The sequence below is a fragment of the Coffea arabica genome, chromosome 10c (assembly GCF_036785885.1).
Source record: "Coffea arabica cultivar ET-39 chromosome 10c, Coffea Arabica ET-39 HiFi, whole genome shotgun sequence".
In the NCBI taxonomy this organism is placed as follows: domain Eukaryota; kingdom Viridiplantae; phylum Streptophyta; class Magnoliopsida; order Gentianales; family Rubiaceae; genus Coffea; species Coffea arabica.
The window spans coordinates 52,856,777-52,873,126 of NC_092329.1; the positions used below are offsets into that span (position 1 = coordinate 52,856,777).

Genomic DNA, 16,350 nt, shown 5'->3' on the forward strand with positions numbered 1-16,350 from the left:
GAAATTAACTTCATTGAAAACTTTATTCCTAATGTAACCTCAATAATTGCTAAAAAGGCATTCAACCCAAAACCGAGTACATGTTTTCCTTGTCTATGTCAAGCAATTAATTAACATTCACTTTTGCAGCAAGACTTCTAAGTCATCTTCAAGCAGCTTGGAGGCAATCAATTATTGGATATGTATCTCTATAAGTACTTGCTTACATGCCACAAAGGCCCTCAGCTTCTCCTTGTGAAGTTTCCCTTAAACATGTTGATCCTACACAATTCCATGCATCTAGTTTATTTGATTTTCGTATGCATGGGCATTTTGCAGTTGATTTCTACTTCAAGAAATGCTGCTTCTCAAAGCCATTCAGTACCAACTAATGGAAGTCAAGAGAATGCCCTTTTGACATGGAAAGGCAGTCTTGACAATCATAGCCAGTCTAAGTTGTCATCCTGGTCGTCTCCTGCCAATCCTTGCAGCAGTTGGGTTGGAATCCGATGTAACAAAGCTGGAAGAATATCAATCATTAACATCGCTAGCTCTGGGATTAAAGGTACCCTTGATCAGCTAAATTTCTCGTCTCTACCCCATCTAACTGCTATCAATCTTTCTAATAATGAACTCTATGGGACCATTCCATCCAGCATAGGTAACCTCTCTAGACTAACATTTTTGGGCTTGTTTTCAAATCATTTCTCTGGTGCCATTCCAATTCAGATCGGCCAACTAACCAATCTTAGGATCTTGTATCTTTTCAGTAACTCATTCTCTGGCTCAATCCCAAAACAAGTTGTGTTCCTGACTTCTCTTGTTGAACTCGATTTTGAACAGAATGAGTTTACAGGATCAATCCCTCCTTCCATTGGAAACATGACTAACCTAAGACGTCTGACCCTACGAGCCAACAAACTTTCAGGAAGTATTCCTTTGGGGATTGGAAACTTGACAAAACTGGATCTATTAATTCTTGATACAAACCACCTGTCAGGTGCCTTTCCTGAAGAGATTGGGAAACTCAGATCTCTTATTCAACTCTCTCTTGCCATGAACATGCTCACAGGTCCCATTCCACAGTCTATTGGAGACTTAGGTAACCTGACTTTGCTGTATCTTTTTGATAATTCTCTTTCTGGACCTATCCCTGAAGAAATTGGAAACCTCGTATCTCTTGAGAATCTTGCACTTGATTATAACAATCTCACCAGTAAGATTCCCAATTCCATTGGTAATTTGGGACGATTAACTTATTTATACCTTCCTGGAAACAAGCTCAGTGGACATATTCCTTCATCCATTGGAAATTTAACCAATCTCATTGATTTGCTGCTTTCTGAAAACAACTTATATGGGGCCATCCCTTCAGAATTGAGGAAAATGAAGTTACTAGCTGATGTTCGTCTTTTTACAAACCAGCTAAGTGGAGTTCTACCAGATGGTTTCAATAATCTCACACATTTACAAATTCTAGCAGTGTCTGAAAACAATCTTACTGGTCAATTACCTGAAAATATTTGTGTTAGTAGCTCACTAACCAGGTTTATAATATTTAAAAATAATTTTGTGGGTGCTGTGCCAAGGAGCTTGAAAAACTGTTCTAGCTTAAATATTATTAGTGTCCATAGAAACCAACTATCAGGAAATATCTCTGAAGATTTTGGTGTTTATCCACACATGAACTATATTAACTTAAGCAACAATAAATTTTATGGCGAGTTGTCTTGGAATTGGAGTGCCTATCGGAATTTGACAGCGTTGAAGATCTCGAACAACAATCTTTCTGGCAGAATACCGATTGGGCTTGGAGATGTATCTCATCTGCAAGAGCTTCATCTGTTTTCAAATCGCTTAACAGAGAACATTCCAAGAAGTTTGGGGAAGTTGACTTTGTTGCTCGTGCTTAAGCTGGACAACAACTATCTTTCAGGCAATATAACACTGGAAATTGGTCAGATGTCTAGGCTTCTAAATCTAAGTTTGTCAGCCAACAATCTAAGTGGCTCAATTCCAGAACAAATAGGTGATTGCACACAATTATTGGAATTGAATTTGAGCCAAAATGCGCTTAATGAAAGTATCCCTTCTCAAATAGGAAACCTTCACTCGCTTGCTACTCTTGATCTCAGTCAAAACATGTTGGAATCCAAAATGCCACCAGAACTAGGAGATTTGAAAAGCATCGAGAAGATGAACCTTTCACATAATAGGATATCAGGTTCCATCCCCAAAACCTTTGATCATTGCTTAAGTTTGATTTCTGTTGATATATCCTACAATCAATTGGAAGGTCCTCTTCCCAACATTACTGCCTTTCAAAAAGCTCCTTTCGATGCCCTGAGAAACAATACAGGGTTGTGTGGCAGTGTTGCTGGATTGAAAGCCTGCTCGCTGTCAACTCAAAAGAAGAATAGTAGGAGGACAGGTAAAAGGATTATTTTGGTAATTGTTCTTCCAATACTAGCAGCCCTGTTTCTTTTGATTATAGCTGTGGGAATTTTCATTCTTACAAGGTCACATACAAAACATGTAGAGAATAAGCCTCAGGAATTAATTGGAAATTTGTTCACCATTTGGAGCTTTGATGGGAAATTAGTCTATGAGAATATCATTGATGCAATAGAAAATTTTGACCCCAAGTATTGCATTGGAGTCGGAGGATTCGGAAGTGTTTTTAGAGCAGAGTTGCCAAATGATCAAGTTGTTGCGGTCAAGAAACTTCATACAACGGACAGTGGTTCATTGAGCAAGTCAAAAGATTTTGCCAATGAGATCCGTGCACTAACAAATATAAGGCATCGTAACATCGTGAAGTTGTATGGATTCTGTTCACATACACAACATACTTTCTTGGTGTATGAATTCTTGGAAGGTGGAAGCTTGATGCAGTTATTGAGCAATGATGAAACAGCATCCATGTTCGATTGGATCAAGAGGGTAAACATGGTCAAAGATGTGGCAAAAGCATTGTCCTACATGCATCAAGATTGTTTGCCTTCTATAGTTCATCGAGATATATCTAGCAAAAACATTTTGTTAGATTCCGAGTATCAAGCTCACATTTCTGACTTTGGCGCTGCAAGATTCCTGAGGCCTGATTCATCTAACTGGACTTCATTCGCAGGAACTTATGGATATGCTGCCCCAGGTATGTTTTTTATTAGGTGCAATTTCGCTTCACTTTCAACCAATTTGATAATTTTCCTTGTCAATTGCAGAACTTGCTTATACTATGGAAGTAAACGAAAAATGTGATGTTTATAGCTTTGGAGTCTTAGTTTTGGAAGTGATTATGGGGAAGCATCCGGGTGATTTCCTAATGGCAATTTTGTCAGCATCATCATCTGCCCATGGCATTCTACTGAAAGATATTCTGGATTCTCGAATTCAATCTTTGACAAAGCAAATAGAAGAGCAATTGATGTTGGTGGCAAAATTAACTTTGCTATGTGCGGATCCCAATCCTCAGTTGAGGCCTACGATGAAACAAGTTTCTGTTCATCTGCTGAAAAAAAGGCCGTCTCTAGCAAGCATGTTTCCTGTCATCACAATTGCAGAACTTATGGCTCTTGACTTGTCTGATTTCTGAACTTCTTCTGTATATTACAGCAATTTTAGTGTTCCCATGAATCCATCTGTTTTTGACATTTATCATTGTCATCACCAATATGTAACTGCAAACTTTTCCATCTCTAGCTAATATTGTCTACAGCTTTTGAATGACAATTAATACTCTGGATTATGCAGTAACACCTGTTATATACCATATATTACCATAACCCACCAATAAAAAAAAAAAAGTATTTAAAACAAGAAACTATTCCAGCGGCCATTTGGCATGGCAAGAAAATAATTCCAGAAAAATAGAAATGGCAGGAAGAAAAAGATCAAATTTCATGACCACAAAAGACATGCAAATAAATATACCGTCCATGAAGAGAAAAAGTCTATGACTATTCACTTAAGATAAGCATCAAAAATTTAGAACATACCCAAAAGTTGAAATCAAAGGAAGCTTCTGCTCCACCAATATGAAAAGCCAGACTTGATTCTAAACTGAGTTTCAACTATGGACAGACTTAACTATAGCTTTCAGTCAGAATCTCTACATTGATGGAGAGTAATAAGACCTAAAAAATACGCATCTAGGTTGCCGTAGCAGGACGGGAGAAGACTTGTCCCAGCTTACCAGTTTATCTTTCTTCTGGAATGCTATTAGCATTTAATTAGTAGTCAATGGGAATGAGCCTTCTAGGTTTCGGCTACTTATTTTTTGACTTATTAAAGTTTCTTTGTCATAGAGCTATGAGTAGAAAACAGCACATGAAAACATCGAATTGGATAGTTTAGTGTAAGGATTTAACATACTTTGCAATGATTAATCCTCTGCCATATGTATGGAATATGGATAACCACCTTTTGCTACTCAAGATATTTAGGCATGGCATAATAATGTTAGTACAAAAAATCAGGCAGCGAAAATAATCAAGAACTCGTCACAATTAAAATTGCTCAGAGAATTTGGAGACAATCGTAATTTCAAACAATATTTTACAGCAAAACAATTCTTACAAACTAATTCCAAACTGAGTTTCATTATAATTCTAATTCCAAACTAAATCTTAACGGAATAAGTGGCTGACTCTAGTGGGAAATAAATCCCTCAAACGCATAACTACTAATCCAAATTCCAACGCAATGCTACTAGAATTTAATGAGTCGTCAATGGGATTGAGCCGTCTAGATTTCGGCTACTTACTTTTTGACTTATTAAAGCTTCTTTATCGTGGAGAAATGAATAGAAAACATTGGATTGGATGAAGGTTTGAAAATGTCACTTACATCTCATATTCTCAAAATTTTTAAATGTTATTAATTAACCCAATTTAAAATATATCATCATATCCTTAAAAAAAAATTAGTTTTGGGAGAATAAAAAAGATAACTTCATTCTATATATAGTAGCCCTCTTTGACTAAGCAAATGGTGGAAAAAGCGGTGTTGATGACAAAAGTAGCATTGCTGTGCGTGGATCCCAGTCCTCAAACGAGGCCTACCATGAAACAAGTTTCTGCCCTGCTGTTCAAACACAGGCCATCTCTCTCGACAAAGCAATTTCCCTGTCATCACAATAGGATGACTTCTGGTTCTTGAATTGTCTGATTTCTGAGTTTCTGTGTGTTGTTCTGTTCCAATGATTCCATTTTTTCCCCCCAGATTTGGCTTTTTCATCTTAATATGAACCTGTAATTTCGCTTGGCTTTTAGTACTGTCTACAGTTTCCGAACTACAATTGCAACCCCGTGGGTTATATATGCTTGAATATGCTACACTGAAAATTATGAAATCTTGAAATTTCTTGGAATCAGGTATTGGAAACTACTTCCGTTGGTTTAAGCCCAATAACAATAACTTATTTTAAGCCCAAAAAAAAAAAAAAAAAGGTTTGTTTGCCACTCCACATCATCAGTGACGGTTGCCATCAAATCACTAATGCTCAAGTCCAACATAAACGAAAAAACATGAATAGCTTAAGCGCTAACTCTTCCTTCAAGCTAAATAATTGCACACGTCTCAGATAAACTTGAACGTAGAAGGAATAGGTCAAAGCCGAGGACTTCAATCCGAAACTCCTTAGGAGATAGCGGATCCATTGGACTTGCAATATTAAAAGTACGTTTATGCTGGTTTGATAACGAGATATGAATCAAGTCATCTCCAAGCAGCTTCAGGCAGTGGAAATTTTTTTTTTTCTTCTTTTTTGGGCGTCATTCAATGTTTTAAAAGGTAAGGGCTTGCATGGGGCGCTGTATGTTTGCCGAAGCGGCACGAAAGCCCCAAGGCATGGGGCGTAAGTCCCACAAATTTTGATTTTTTATATATGTAAAAACTAAAATATAGAATCATACTACGAAATTATAATATTCATACATCTATGTGTGTGTATATATATATTACTAATAAATATTTAAAATTTTGATAAATTTAAGAAATTACAAAAATATTATTGTTGTCTAACAAGTAAAATCACAGCAAAATTCTAACTCATATATTAGCCATCTGGAATCATGTCAAAGTAGTTATACACTGGGATCAAAGAAAAGAAAAAATAGGACACGAAGTCATGGATGCTTTTGTTTTGTATTTCTTCCAAACTATTTCCAAAGACAAAATAAATGGAATCATTCTTCAAAATTATTAAACAATGATAAGGACAGGAAACAAAGATAAGGAAGATAAAATAGTAAAATCAAAGTTCAAAATTAAAACAAAAGAATTTATATTTTTTCGTTTTTGGCGTGTCATTTTCAGAAATATGGATTGCATGTTAACTATTTCTTTGACTTTCTTTATCCGGTCCAAATATCTTATTGCAACTTGGAGAAAAGTATTTTAATTAAAATTTTATATTAACAAGTTCTTTTTTGGCACTGGGCTTTTTGAAAAAGTCATAATAATAATTAATTTAATGAAACATAATAAGGAAGCTATATGTTGTGCAATAAATCAAAATTTGCATTAATATATTAATTAAATATAACTGCTCAGTTCTCCATCTTTTTATTCTCACAATATTAAGTGGACAAAATATAACTTGAATATTATGCAATATCAAACTTTGGAGAGCAATCCTAACTCAAACTGCAAAAAAAGAAGTAAAGAGAGATAACACCACTAATTAGTTATAATGGCTGGCTTTAAATGATTAGGAAGAGAATTTCTAAAATGTGCGTCTTATTAGTTTTCTTGTTTTACACATAAAAGATCACATGAATGTAGAATGAAGTACTTAATTTTGAAATTTGGCTGATCAATAATGAAAAATAAAATAAAATGGTTAATTGAAAGGTGTGCACAATTTAACTAACAAGATATTTTTTCTTAAGACAACAATAAAATTTTAACAATGCAAAATGTAATACTTTACAACAAGTTAATAAGAAGTAATCAACTAATAATAATGCAAGGTCACACTTTTATAAAACAAAAGCTAGTTGGAAGGGGTCAATGGAATTTTGTCAAAATTTTAGGGAGAGCAAAGAAAAGATTTCTAATGAATATTGTTAAAATTTTCTAAAGGTCAAAAAGAAATCTCAAAACTTTGGGGGCTGGGGGATGCTGGGCCCCCTATTCCGTCCGCCCCTGGCTTCAGGCAATCAATCCTTGCATGCATAAAAACTCTGTCAAGTACTCTTGCGTACTTGCCACAAAACTCGAAAGCCCTTAATTATCTTCTCATCATGAAATACTCCACAGACATATCAGTCCTGAACAAGTCCGTCTGCCGACCTTATCTTCTAATGCTTGCATGCATAGCTCTCCTGCAGTTGCTTTTTGCTCCTCCAATAACAGCTGCTCCTAAATTGCAGCATGCAGCATTAAGTACTGGAAATGAAGGGAAAGCTCTTTTAACATGGAAATCCAGTCTTGACGATCATAGCCAATCCCAGTTGTCATCGTGGTCGTCTTCTGCAAATCCTTGCAGCAATTGGGTTGGAATCCGATGTAACAAAGCTGGAAGGATATCAAGCATGAACATCACAAGTTCTGGGATCAAAGGTACACTTGGTCATCTCAATTTCTCATCTCTGCCTCATCTGACTACCATTGAGCTTCCTCAAAACGCACTCTATGGGACCATTCCATCCAACATTGGTAACCTTTCTAGACTTGTCCTTCTTGACTTGGAATCAAATAATTTCTCTGGTGTCATTCCAATTCAAATCAGCCATCTAACCAATCTTAGGTACTTGTCCCTTTCCAATAACTCATTGCATGGCTCCATCCCAAAGGAAGTTACGTTTCTCAAGTCTCTTGTTGAACTGTCTTTGATGCTGAATGACCTTACTGGATCAATCCCTACTTCTATTGGTAATCTAACCAATTTAACCTTTCTATACTTGCGAGACAACAAACTTTCAGGACATATTCCTTCAGGAATTGGAAACTTGACAAAACTTGCCGAATTATCTCTTGAAACGAACCAGCTCTCAGGTCCCTTTCCAGAAGCGATTGGGAAACTCCGTTCTCTTACACTCCTCTCTCTGGCTGACAACATGCTTACGGGTTCCATTCCAAAGTCTATTGGAAACTTAGGTGACTTGAGTTTGTTGTATCTCCACCAAAATTCTCTTTCTGGACCCATTCCCAAGGAGTTCGGAAATTTGAAGTTATTAACTGATATTCGTATTTTCACAAACAAACTGGGTGGTGCCCTGCCAGAAGATGCATTTAGTAATCTTACATATTTACAATTCCTAGCACTATCTGACAACTATTTTACTGGCCATTTGCCCCAAAACATTTGCAGTGGCGGCTCACTTGTGAGGTTGTCGATATTTGACAATAATTTTGTGGGCACCATGCCGAGAAGTTTGAAAAACTGTTCCAGTTTAGAAAATTTGTCAGCCGGAGGAAATCAATTATCAGGAAAGTTTTCTGAAGATTTTGGCGTTTATCCAAATGCGGATTACATTGACTTGAGCGATAATGAATTTTATGGTGAGTTGTCTTGGAATTGGAGTGCCTTTCAGAAGTTGACGAGTTTGGTACTCTCCAGCAATAATCTTTCAGGCGAAATACCAACTGAGCTCGGAGAGGCATCTCATCTGCAAAGACTTCATCTCTTCTCAAATCGCTTACATGGGAAGATCCCACTAGGTTTGGGGAAGTTGTCTTTGTTGCTTGACCTTAAGCTGGACAGCAACAAGCTTTCGGGCAGTATACCACCAGAAATTGGTCGAATGTCTAAACTTTTGAATATAAGCTTGTCAGCCAATAATCTTGTTGGTGCAATCCCTGAACAAATAGGCGATTGCACCCAAATATTGGAATTAAAGTTCAGCCACAATGCGCTAAACGGAAGTATCCCTTCTCGAATAGGAAATCTTCACTCACTCGCAACTCTTGACCTCAGCCAAAACATGTTGGATTCCGAATTGCCAAAAGAGCTGGGAGAGTTGAAAGCCATTGAAAAGATTAATCTTTCCCACAATAGGATATCAGGTTCCATCCCCAGCAGCTTTGATCATTGCTTGAGTTTGATTTCTATTGACATATCTTATAATCAATTAGAAGGTCCTATCCCCAACACTGCTGCATTTCAAAAAGCTTCTTTTGATGCCTTGAGAAACAATAAAGGTTTATGTGGCAGTGTTGTCGGATTGAAGCCTTGCCCTCAATCAACTGAAAAGAAAACCAGTAGAAGGAGGAGTAAAAGAATTATTTTTCTAACTGTCCTTCCAATACTTGGAACAACGGTCCTTTTGATTGTGGTTTTGGGCATTTTCATCCTTGCAAGGTCACATACGCCACATGTGGAGAGCAAGCCTCGGGAATTAACCGGAAATTTGTTCACTTTCTGGAGCTTTGATGGGAAAATGGTCTACGAGAACATCATTGATGCAACAGAAAATTTCGACCCCAAGTATTGCATTGGAGCGGGTGGATTTGGAAGAGTTTTTAGAGCGGAGTTGCCAAATGGTCAAATTGTTGCCGTCAAGAAACTTCATGCAACAGATGGTGATGCTTTGAGAAGTCCAAAAGATTTCACCAGCGAGATCCGTGCACTAACAAATATAAGGCATCGCAACATTGTGAAGCTCTACGGATTCTGTTCACATACACAACACGCCTTCTTGGTGTATGAATTCTTGGAAGGGGGAAGCTTGATGCAGTTATTGAATACTGATGAAACAGCAGCCAAGTTTGAATGGATCAAGAGAACCAACATGGTTAATGATATTGCAAATGCATTGTCTTATATGCATCATGATTGTGCACCTTCTATAGTTCATCGAGACATATCGAGCAAAAACATTTTGTTGGATTCCGAGTATCAAGCTCACATTTCTGATTTTGGCGCTGCTAGACTACTGAAGCCTGATTCATCTAATTGGACTTCATTTGCGGGAACTTATGGATACGCTGCTCCAGGTATGTTTCTCATGCGATGCAATTCCACTTGGTTCTAGTCAATGTCATAATTTACCCTTTTTTCATTTGCAGAACTTGCTTTTACCATGGAAGTGAACGAAAAGTGTGATGTTTATAGCTTTGGAGTCCTAGTTTTGGAAGTGATTATGGGGAAGCATCCTGGTGATCTCATAATGTCAGTGTTGTCAGCATCATCATCAACCCATGCTATTCTACTGAAAGAAATTTTGGATTCTCGACCACAATCTTTGACTAAGCAAATGGCAGCAAATGTGGTGTCGTTGGCAAAACTAGCTTTGCTATGTGTGGATCCCAATCCTCAGTTGAGGCCTACCATGAAACAAGTTTCTGTCCATCTGCTGAAAGAAAAGCCATCTCTAGAAAGCTTGTTTCCTGTCATCACAATTGGAGAACTTATGGCACTTGATTTGTCTGATTTCTGAACTTCACTTCTATATGCTACAGCAATATTATGTTCCCATCAATCCATCTGCTTTACAAATTTCTAATATGTAATTGCAATCTTTTCAAATTTCTGGATTATATAGTAACACCGTTATATACTTGAAACTTCATCTGGTTGTGCATTATACTAACTGTTATCAAATTAAAAGTTTTGTGAATCAACTTTGATCTAATAAGGATTTATACCAAGAAACCGCATCCTGGAATACGCTACAATGAAATAGAAATGGCAAGGAAATAATTCTAGAAAAGTAGAAATGGCAGGGAAGAAAAAGATCAATTTCATGACCACAAAAGACATGCGAATAAATATACGGTCCATAAAACTTTAGAACATACCCAAAAGTTGAAATCAAAGGAAGGATAAATTAGTGAAAACAGCACATAAAAACATTGAATTTGATTAATTAGTGAAATGATTTAATATACATTGCAATGACTAATCCTCTGCCATGTGTATGGAATATAGATAACTACTTTTTGCTACTCAAGATATTTGACAAGAGGGTGTATGCAGAATGTTAACACAAAAAATCACGCAGCAAAAAGTAACCAAGAACTCGACAATATTTAACAATCAAAATTGCTGAAAGAATTTGGAGAGAGGTTAGACAATTATAATTTCAAACAATATTTCATAACAAAACAATTCTTACAAACTGCAAACTTGCAGGATCCCTCTCTAAATAATCACAAAACCCACGACATACATATATAAGACTCAAGTAGGACAAAGCTATTCCAAGTGCTCAGCCTACTCAACCACCGAATTTGATTACAATTCTTAATCCAAACTAACTCCAACAGACTAACCTGTTTGATAAGCAAATTCAGCACTTAGGCTCCGTTTGATAAAACTGAATCTGAATTCTGAAGTCTGAATTCTGAAACCTGAATACTGAAACAATTAATTTGCTGAATTTTAAGCACTGAAAAGAAATATATGAATGTCTAAATTTTAATGCTAAACCTATTTATACTGTTTGATAAACATTTATAACTGAATGTTTAATAAGTTAAATTGATAATTTGCCCTTTTATCTTTTCATCCAAAAAAGAAATATAACATATGATTTAATTAGCTAAAAATGTTAGTTATGAAAATGACAATATTTATTTTTAAATCAAATTAATATAAAAAATGAATTATATTATATGAAGAGTATAGAGAAGAAGTGAAAGTCATTCAAAATGGAGAAAAGAGAAATAGAAAATCATTAGATAGAGAATATTAAATTGTTTAATTATATAAGAATTTGGAACATAATTAATAACAAGGGTAGATTTGGCAAATAAGATAAGTTAGTTGAAGTAATTCTATTGATTCTTATCAGAATTAAGCATTCAGTTAGGATTCTTGTATTGAAAAAAATACACACAATTTCAGCACCACTTAACAAGTTCAGCAAATGGATTTTCATTTATCAAACATTCAAAACATCTGAATGTCTGAAAAAATTCATATTCAGCACTTTTTTATGTTATCAAACAGATCTAAACTTAATGGATTCAGATCTTAACATATTCAGACTGTTATATAACCAAAAATTGAACATCTGAATTAATTATGTAGCACTAAATTTTATAGACAAAACTTACTCGCAAAATTAAATGATAAGCTATTCACTGTGTAATCAAATGGATAAGATTTAATATTTAACAATTCAATAATTTAATGAATTCAGATTTCAGATTTCAGGCTTTAATTTTATCAAACGCACCCTAAGTGGCAGACTCGAGTGGGAAATAAATCCCTCAAACACATAACTATTAATCCAAATATAAAACTAGAATTTAATTAGTTGTCAATGGGATTGAGCCTTCTAGATTTCGGCTACTTACATTTTGGCTTATTAATGTTCTTTGACGCAGAGAAATGAATAGAAAACATCGAATTGGATGAAGGTTTGAAAATGTCACTTACATCTCATATTCTCAAAAATTGGAAATATTATTAACCCAATTTAAAATATATCATATCCTTAAAAAAAAATTAGTTTTTGAAAGGATAAAGATAACTTCATTCTATAGTTGCCCTCTTTGACTAAGCAAGTGGTAGACAAAGCGGCGTTGATGACAAAGTACCATTGTTATGTGTGGATCCCAGTCCTCAAATGACGCCTACCATGAAACAAGTTCAAACACAGGCCATCTCTACAAAGCAACTTGCCTGTCATCACAATAGGAGGACTTCTGGGTCTTGAATTGTCTGATTTCTGAGTTTCAGTATGTTCAAGATTCTTCCGTTCCAATGATTCCATTTTTTTGGTTCTACATTTCTCATTTTCATCTCAGTATGTACTTCAATTTCACTTGGCTTTTAGTACTCTTTACAGTTTCCGAATGACAATTACAACTCCGTGGATTGTATGCTTGAATATGCTACATTGAAAATTATACAATCTTGAAATCTCTTGGAATCAGATATTGGAAACTTCTTATTGTGGAATAGAGTAAAAAGAAAAATCAAAATTGTGAATGGACATTATAATGGAGATTCCGTAATCAGTTTAGGTACCCGAATTGTTTTCTTATTTCCATGTCTTTTCCAATACATCAACCAAACTTGCTACTTGATGACTCTTGGACACATTTAGAAGTTTGCTGCATACATTTCTTGCATTGTTCTGGTTTGAAGAATGATGTCTTATAAACAGAAGTGGTATTTCATAGCTCACACTAGTAATTTCGTCAATGTGACAATTCTGTCAGGACCAAACATCAAATGTAATCTATCTAGATTGAAGATGCACAAAATTTGGGATCAAGCGGCCATTTGGAAAAAAAATTGCTATGCAAGAAAAATAAATATTTTTCTTGTTCTCATGTTGTAGCAAAATAAATGCGACAATCATGAGGAAAGATAGTTGGCAGTTTCATACCCAAATTATCAGGTAACACTATTTGTGTCATTTGTTAAGAAGAAAATTGAATATCTTATCCAGACAGAAGAAGCTACACAAAAATTGAATACTGTGTTAAGAAAATGTTGTACAACATATCAAATTACCAAAGTTGGCTATCTCATATCATATTATTTTAATATCTCACTCCCTACTCTTATAGGCAAATAATAATAATAATAACAATTATTTTAATCCAAAAAAATACTAGTCACTGATTTACTTGTCTCTTGCATGCTACTCCTTCATACTAGAGGTGTCAAAATAGATTGCTCAGAATTGATTTGGAAGGATCATAATTGAGTAATGGGTATAATCGGATCAATCGATTTATACTCATTTAATAAATGGGTCAAAATGAATTAACCCATTTAATAAATAGGTATGGGTATATTCAATTATTCATTTATGACTCACTTAAAATTTTACTTTTTTTCATATATTGTTTAACAAGAAATAATGACAAGAAATAAATCTTAGAAAATAATGACATTTCTCACTCCCTTTTTTCTTTCAAATTTATCTACTTAACACCCAAAAAAATTGAGTTTAAATGATATTTTGCTCTTGCCACTGCTTTCTTGCAGCTTGGTCTTAATTTTATAAGATTTTGCCTCATGATGTTTCGATCTTTTATTGTATGAAACTTTGTTAAGCCTAATGTTCCAATAATTCCACCTTCTTTTTCTTGTCTTATTGCTCAGTTTTTATCTCAGTTTGGTGTTTGCAATCTTGTCGTCTCTTGTATGAGTCCGGTTCCGAGTAGAAATTCATATTAAATGAAGAAGGATATCCTATTCCTATCCATCCATGTATCACCATTCTCATAGATACTTGAAATAGCTGGATGTCTTTTTCCGATGACTGAGAAACTCAGACTTTTTCGTTACTAAAGTTGACCTGCGAGAAACCTTCAAAAGCCGGCAACTTTTGAAGGCTCCCGCAGACCTTAATAAACCCAAACCCCAAACCCCCCCGAACCGATGTGGGATAGAAACCCCACAGGGGTGCCCCGCTGCTAAGAAGTAAAGACCCCCCAGACACCCACTGAAATAGCTGGATGTCAGGTTTACTTTGGATTTGTTTTGATGGAAGATTCTATCGTGCTCAGTGGAAAGGTTTTCATGTGTGCTTGTGAAACTCTTCCAAAACAGCAGGATAAACAAGCCCATCAAGATTTCAAATGTGCATGGTGCTTTGATACTAGTAGAACCCAGAGGGCAGATGAAGCCCATCAACTTGAAGCTAGCTAGGGTCACCACGTTCAAGTCTTGTGCAAGTTACCAGAGGAAGAATTTCAACTCTAGCCTAAAAAGGTTGATCAAATGCCAAACGCTTTCTTAATCTTGAAATTCAATATCAAAATCTTGGTGCTAGAAGAAATGAGTTGTTTGGGCTAGTATAGCACAAGGCTTTCGCATTATTCAACTCAGCCCATTAATTAGTAGTATTTTGCTGCTTTACGTTGTTAAACGCAAAGAAAAAAATTTCAATTCACATGCTGTGAGTAGGGCTGCAAACGAGTCGAGTTTTGGCCTAATCGAATCGAGTTTTGACTTAATTTCATTGAACTTAAACTCGAGCTCGACGAGCTGACAATTTCAAGCTCGAACTCGACTTGATTCGAGCCGAGCTCGAGCTCAAAAAAATAAAAAATAATTATTTTATTTTTAAAAAAATAAATAAAATAACATTTTTTCTTAATAAATAATAAAATATTAAGGATATATATGTAATTTTACTATTAAAATTAACAAAATATAAAAATATATATACTTAAAATAAAAAATATATATACTTAAAATAAAAAAATAAAAAAAAAATAAATAAATATATATATATATATATATATATATATACTCGAGCTCGATTTCGACTCGAGTCGAGCTTGACTCAAGCCGCTTGCGAGCGATTCGATTCGTTTGCAACTCTAGCTGTGAGGATGTAGCTTTCATTTTTAAGACTATAAAATGTTTTTTTTTTTGTGATAAAAAGTTTGAGTGATTTAGTTCCTGATCACCACCACGGATCAAAGTATGCTTTTGACATTATAAGTCGCTTAAAAAAATACTTACAAACTCTACTGTGAGAAAATGGTCTCTTATTACCAACTCATTCAACATGTCTTGGCAGGACTATAAAATGTAGGGTAAATTACCCATAACAAAAAAATAATGTCAATAACATAGTTGGTTGAAATGCCAATATTGGTCTTACTTAAGCACAAAATTGGATAAGGGTCTAATCACTTTGCATAAAACAGTAGGAAAATTATGTGAACAAATTGCAAAACTATAAGGAGATTAAGTGGATATTTATGCAAAACTACAGAACATTAAATGGATATTATAATTTCATCATGCACACTTTTGGAGCTCGTCTCAATCAATCACGCGCAACCAAAGATGATTTCTATACATTTACCACTTCACATGAAGTCATAGAAGAGTTGTGTGAATATTTTGAAACGCTAAAAGTATCATATGGTATTAAGCAAAAGTACAGGGCAGTTGTGAGTAATTTATCCTAAAATGAATGAAATGGTAATTTTCCCCGTATTCAAGTTAGTGGCTGTGTTACTTTACCTGCTCGTTCAGTACAGAGCATCATATCCAGTACCTACTTTTGTTGGCATACTTTCCACTTCCAGTATAAAATTACTCTACCAATTGTCCCATTCCATGTCTGTCTAGAGGCCTTCGGTTCCACCACTGGAATAGACAGAATACTACAAAATACAAGACCTACCCCATCAACACATGTTTCTTCAGTTCAACACTTGAAAACTAAATGAACTATCTCTTGTTTTCAATTTCAAAGTTATGTCTTTTGCCTTCAAATAAAGTGGACACCTTATCAAAGCTTCGGGCTGTGCGAATTACATGGCATGCAAATCACCGTAGCTCCGTTTTTGCCCCAATTGGCAGTTAGCAGAAAACACTAAGTACAAGCAATGTGTGGGCACAGATGCCCATTTTCTGGTGTTATGTAAAGAGTTCAATGAACAAGTGTTAGTGAACAGGAACAAACGGACCCAAGAGTGTCTGTCCCCTCCCAAAGG

General features: G+C 35.4%; 2 protein-coding genes and 1 long non-coding RNA gene across 3 annotated transcripts; 2 read left to right on the forward strand and 1 right to left on the reverse strand.

The window, feature by feature from the left end:
- The first annotated feature begins 251 nt into the window (after positions 1–251).
- On the forward strand, positions 252–3,615 carry LOC113715159 (uncharacterized). Its single transcript, XM_027239381.2, has 2 exons — positions 252–3,133; positions 3,204–3,615. Exons 1-2 carry the CDS (start codon positions 253–255, stop codon positions 3,572–3,574), a joined length of 3,252 nt encoding a protein of 1,083 aa, XP_027095182.2. The 5' UTR covers position 252; the 3' UTR covers positions 3,575–3,615.
- On the reverse strand, positions 3,342–4,243 carry LOC140015670 (uncharacterized). Its single transcript, XR_011822303.1, has 2 exons — positions 3,978–4,243; positions 3,342–3,620 (listed from the first exon to the last, which is right to left on the reverse strand). It is a non-coding gene; the product is annotated as an uncharacterized lncRNA (long non-coding RNA).
- Positions 4,244–7,161: 2,918 nt separating this feature from the next.
- Positions 7,162–10,511, forward strand: LOC113715158 (uncharacterized). Its single transcript, XM_027239380.2, has 2 exons — positions 7,162–9,921; positions 9,994–10,511. Exons 1-2 carry the CDS (start codon positions 7,227–7,229, stop codon positions 10,362–10,364), a joined length of 3,066 nt encoding a protein of 1,021 aa, XP_027095181.1. The 5' UTR covers positions 7,162–7,226; the 3' UTR covers positions 10,365–10,511.
- The last annotated feature ends 5,839 nt before the right edge of the window (positions 10,512–16,350 follow it).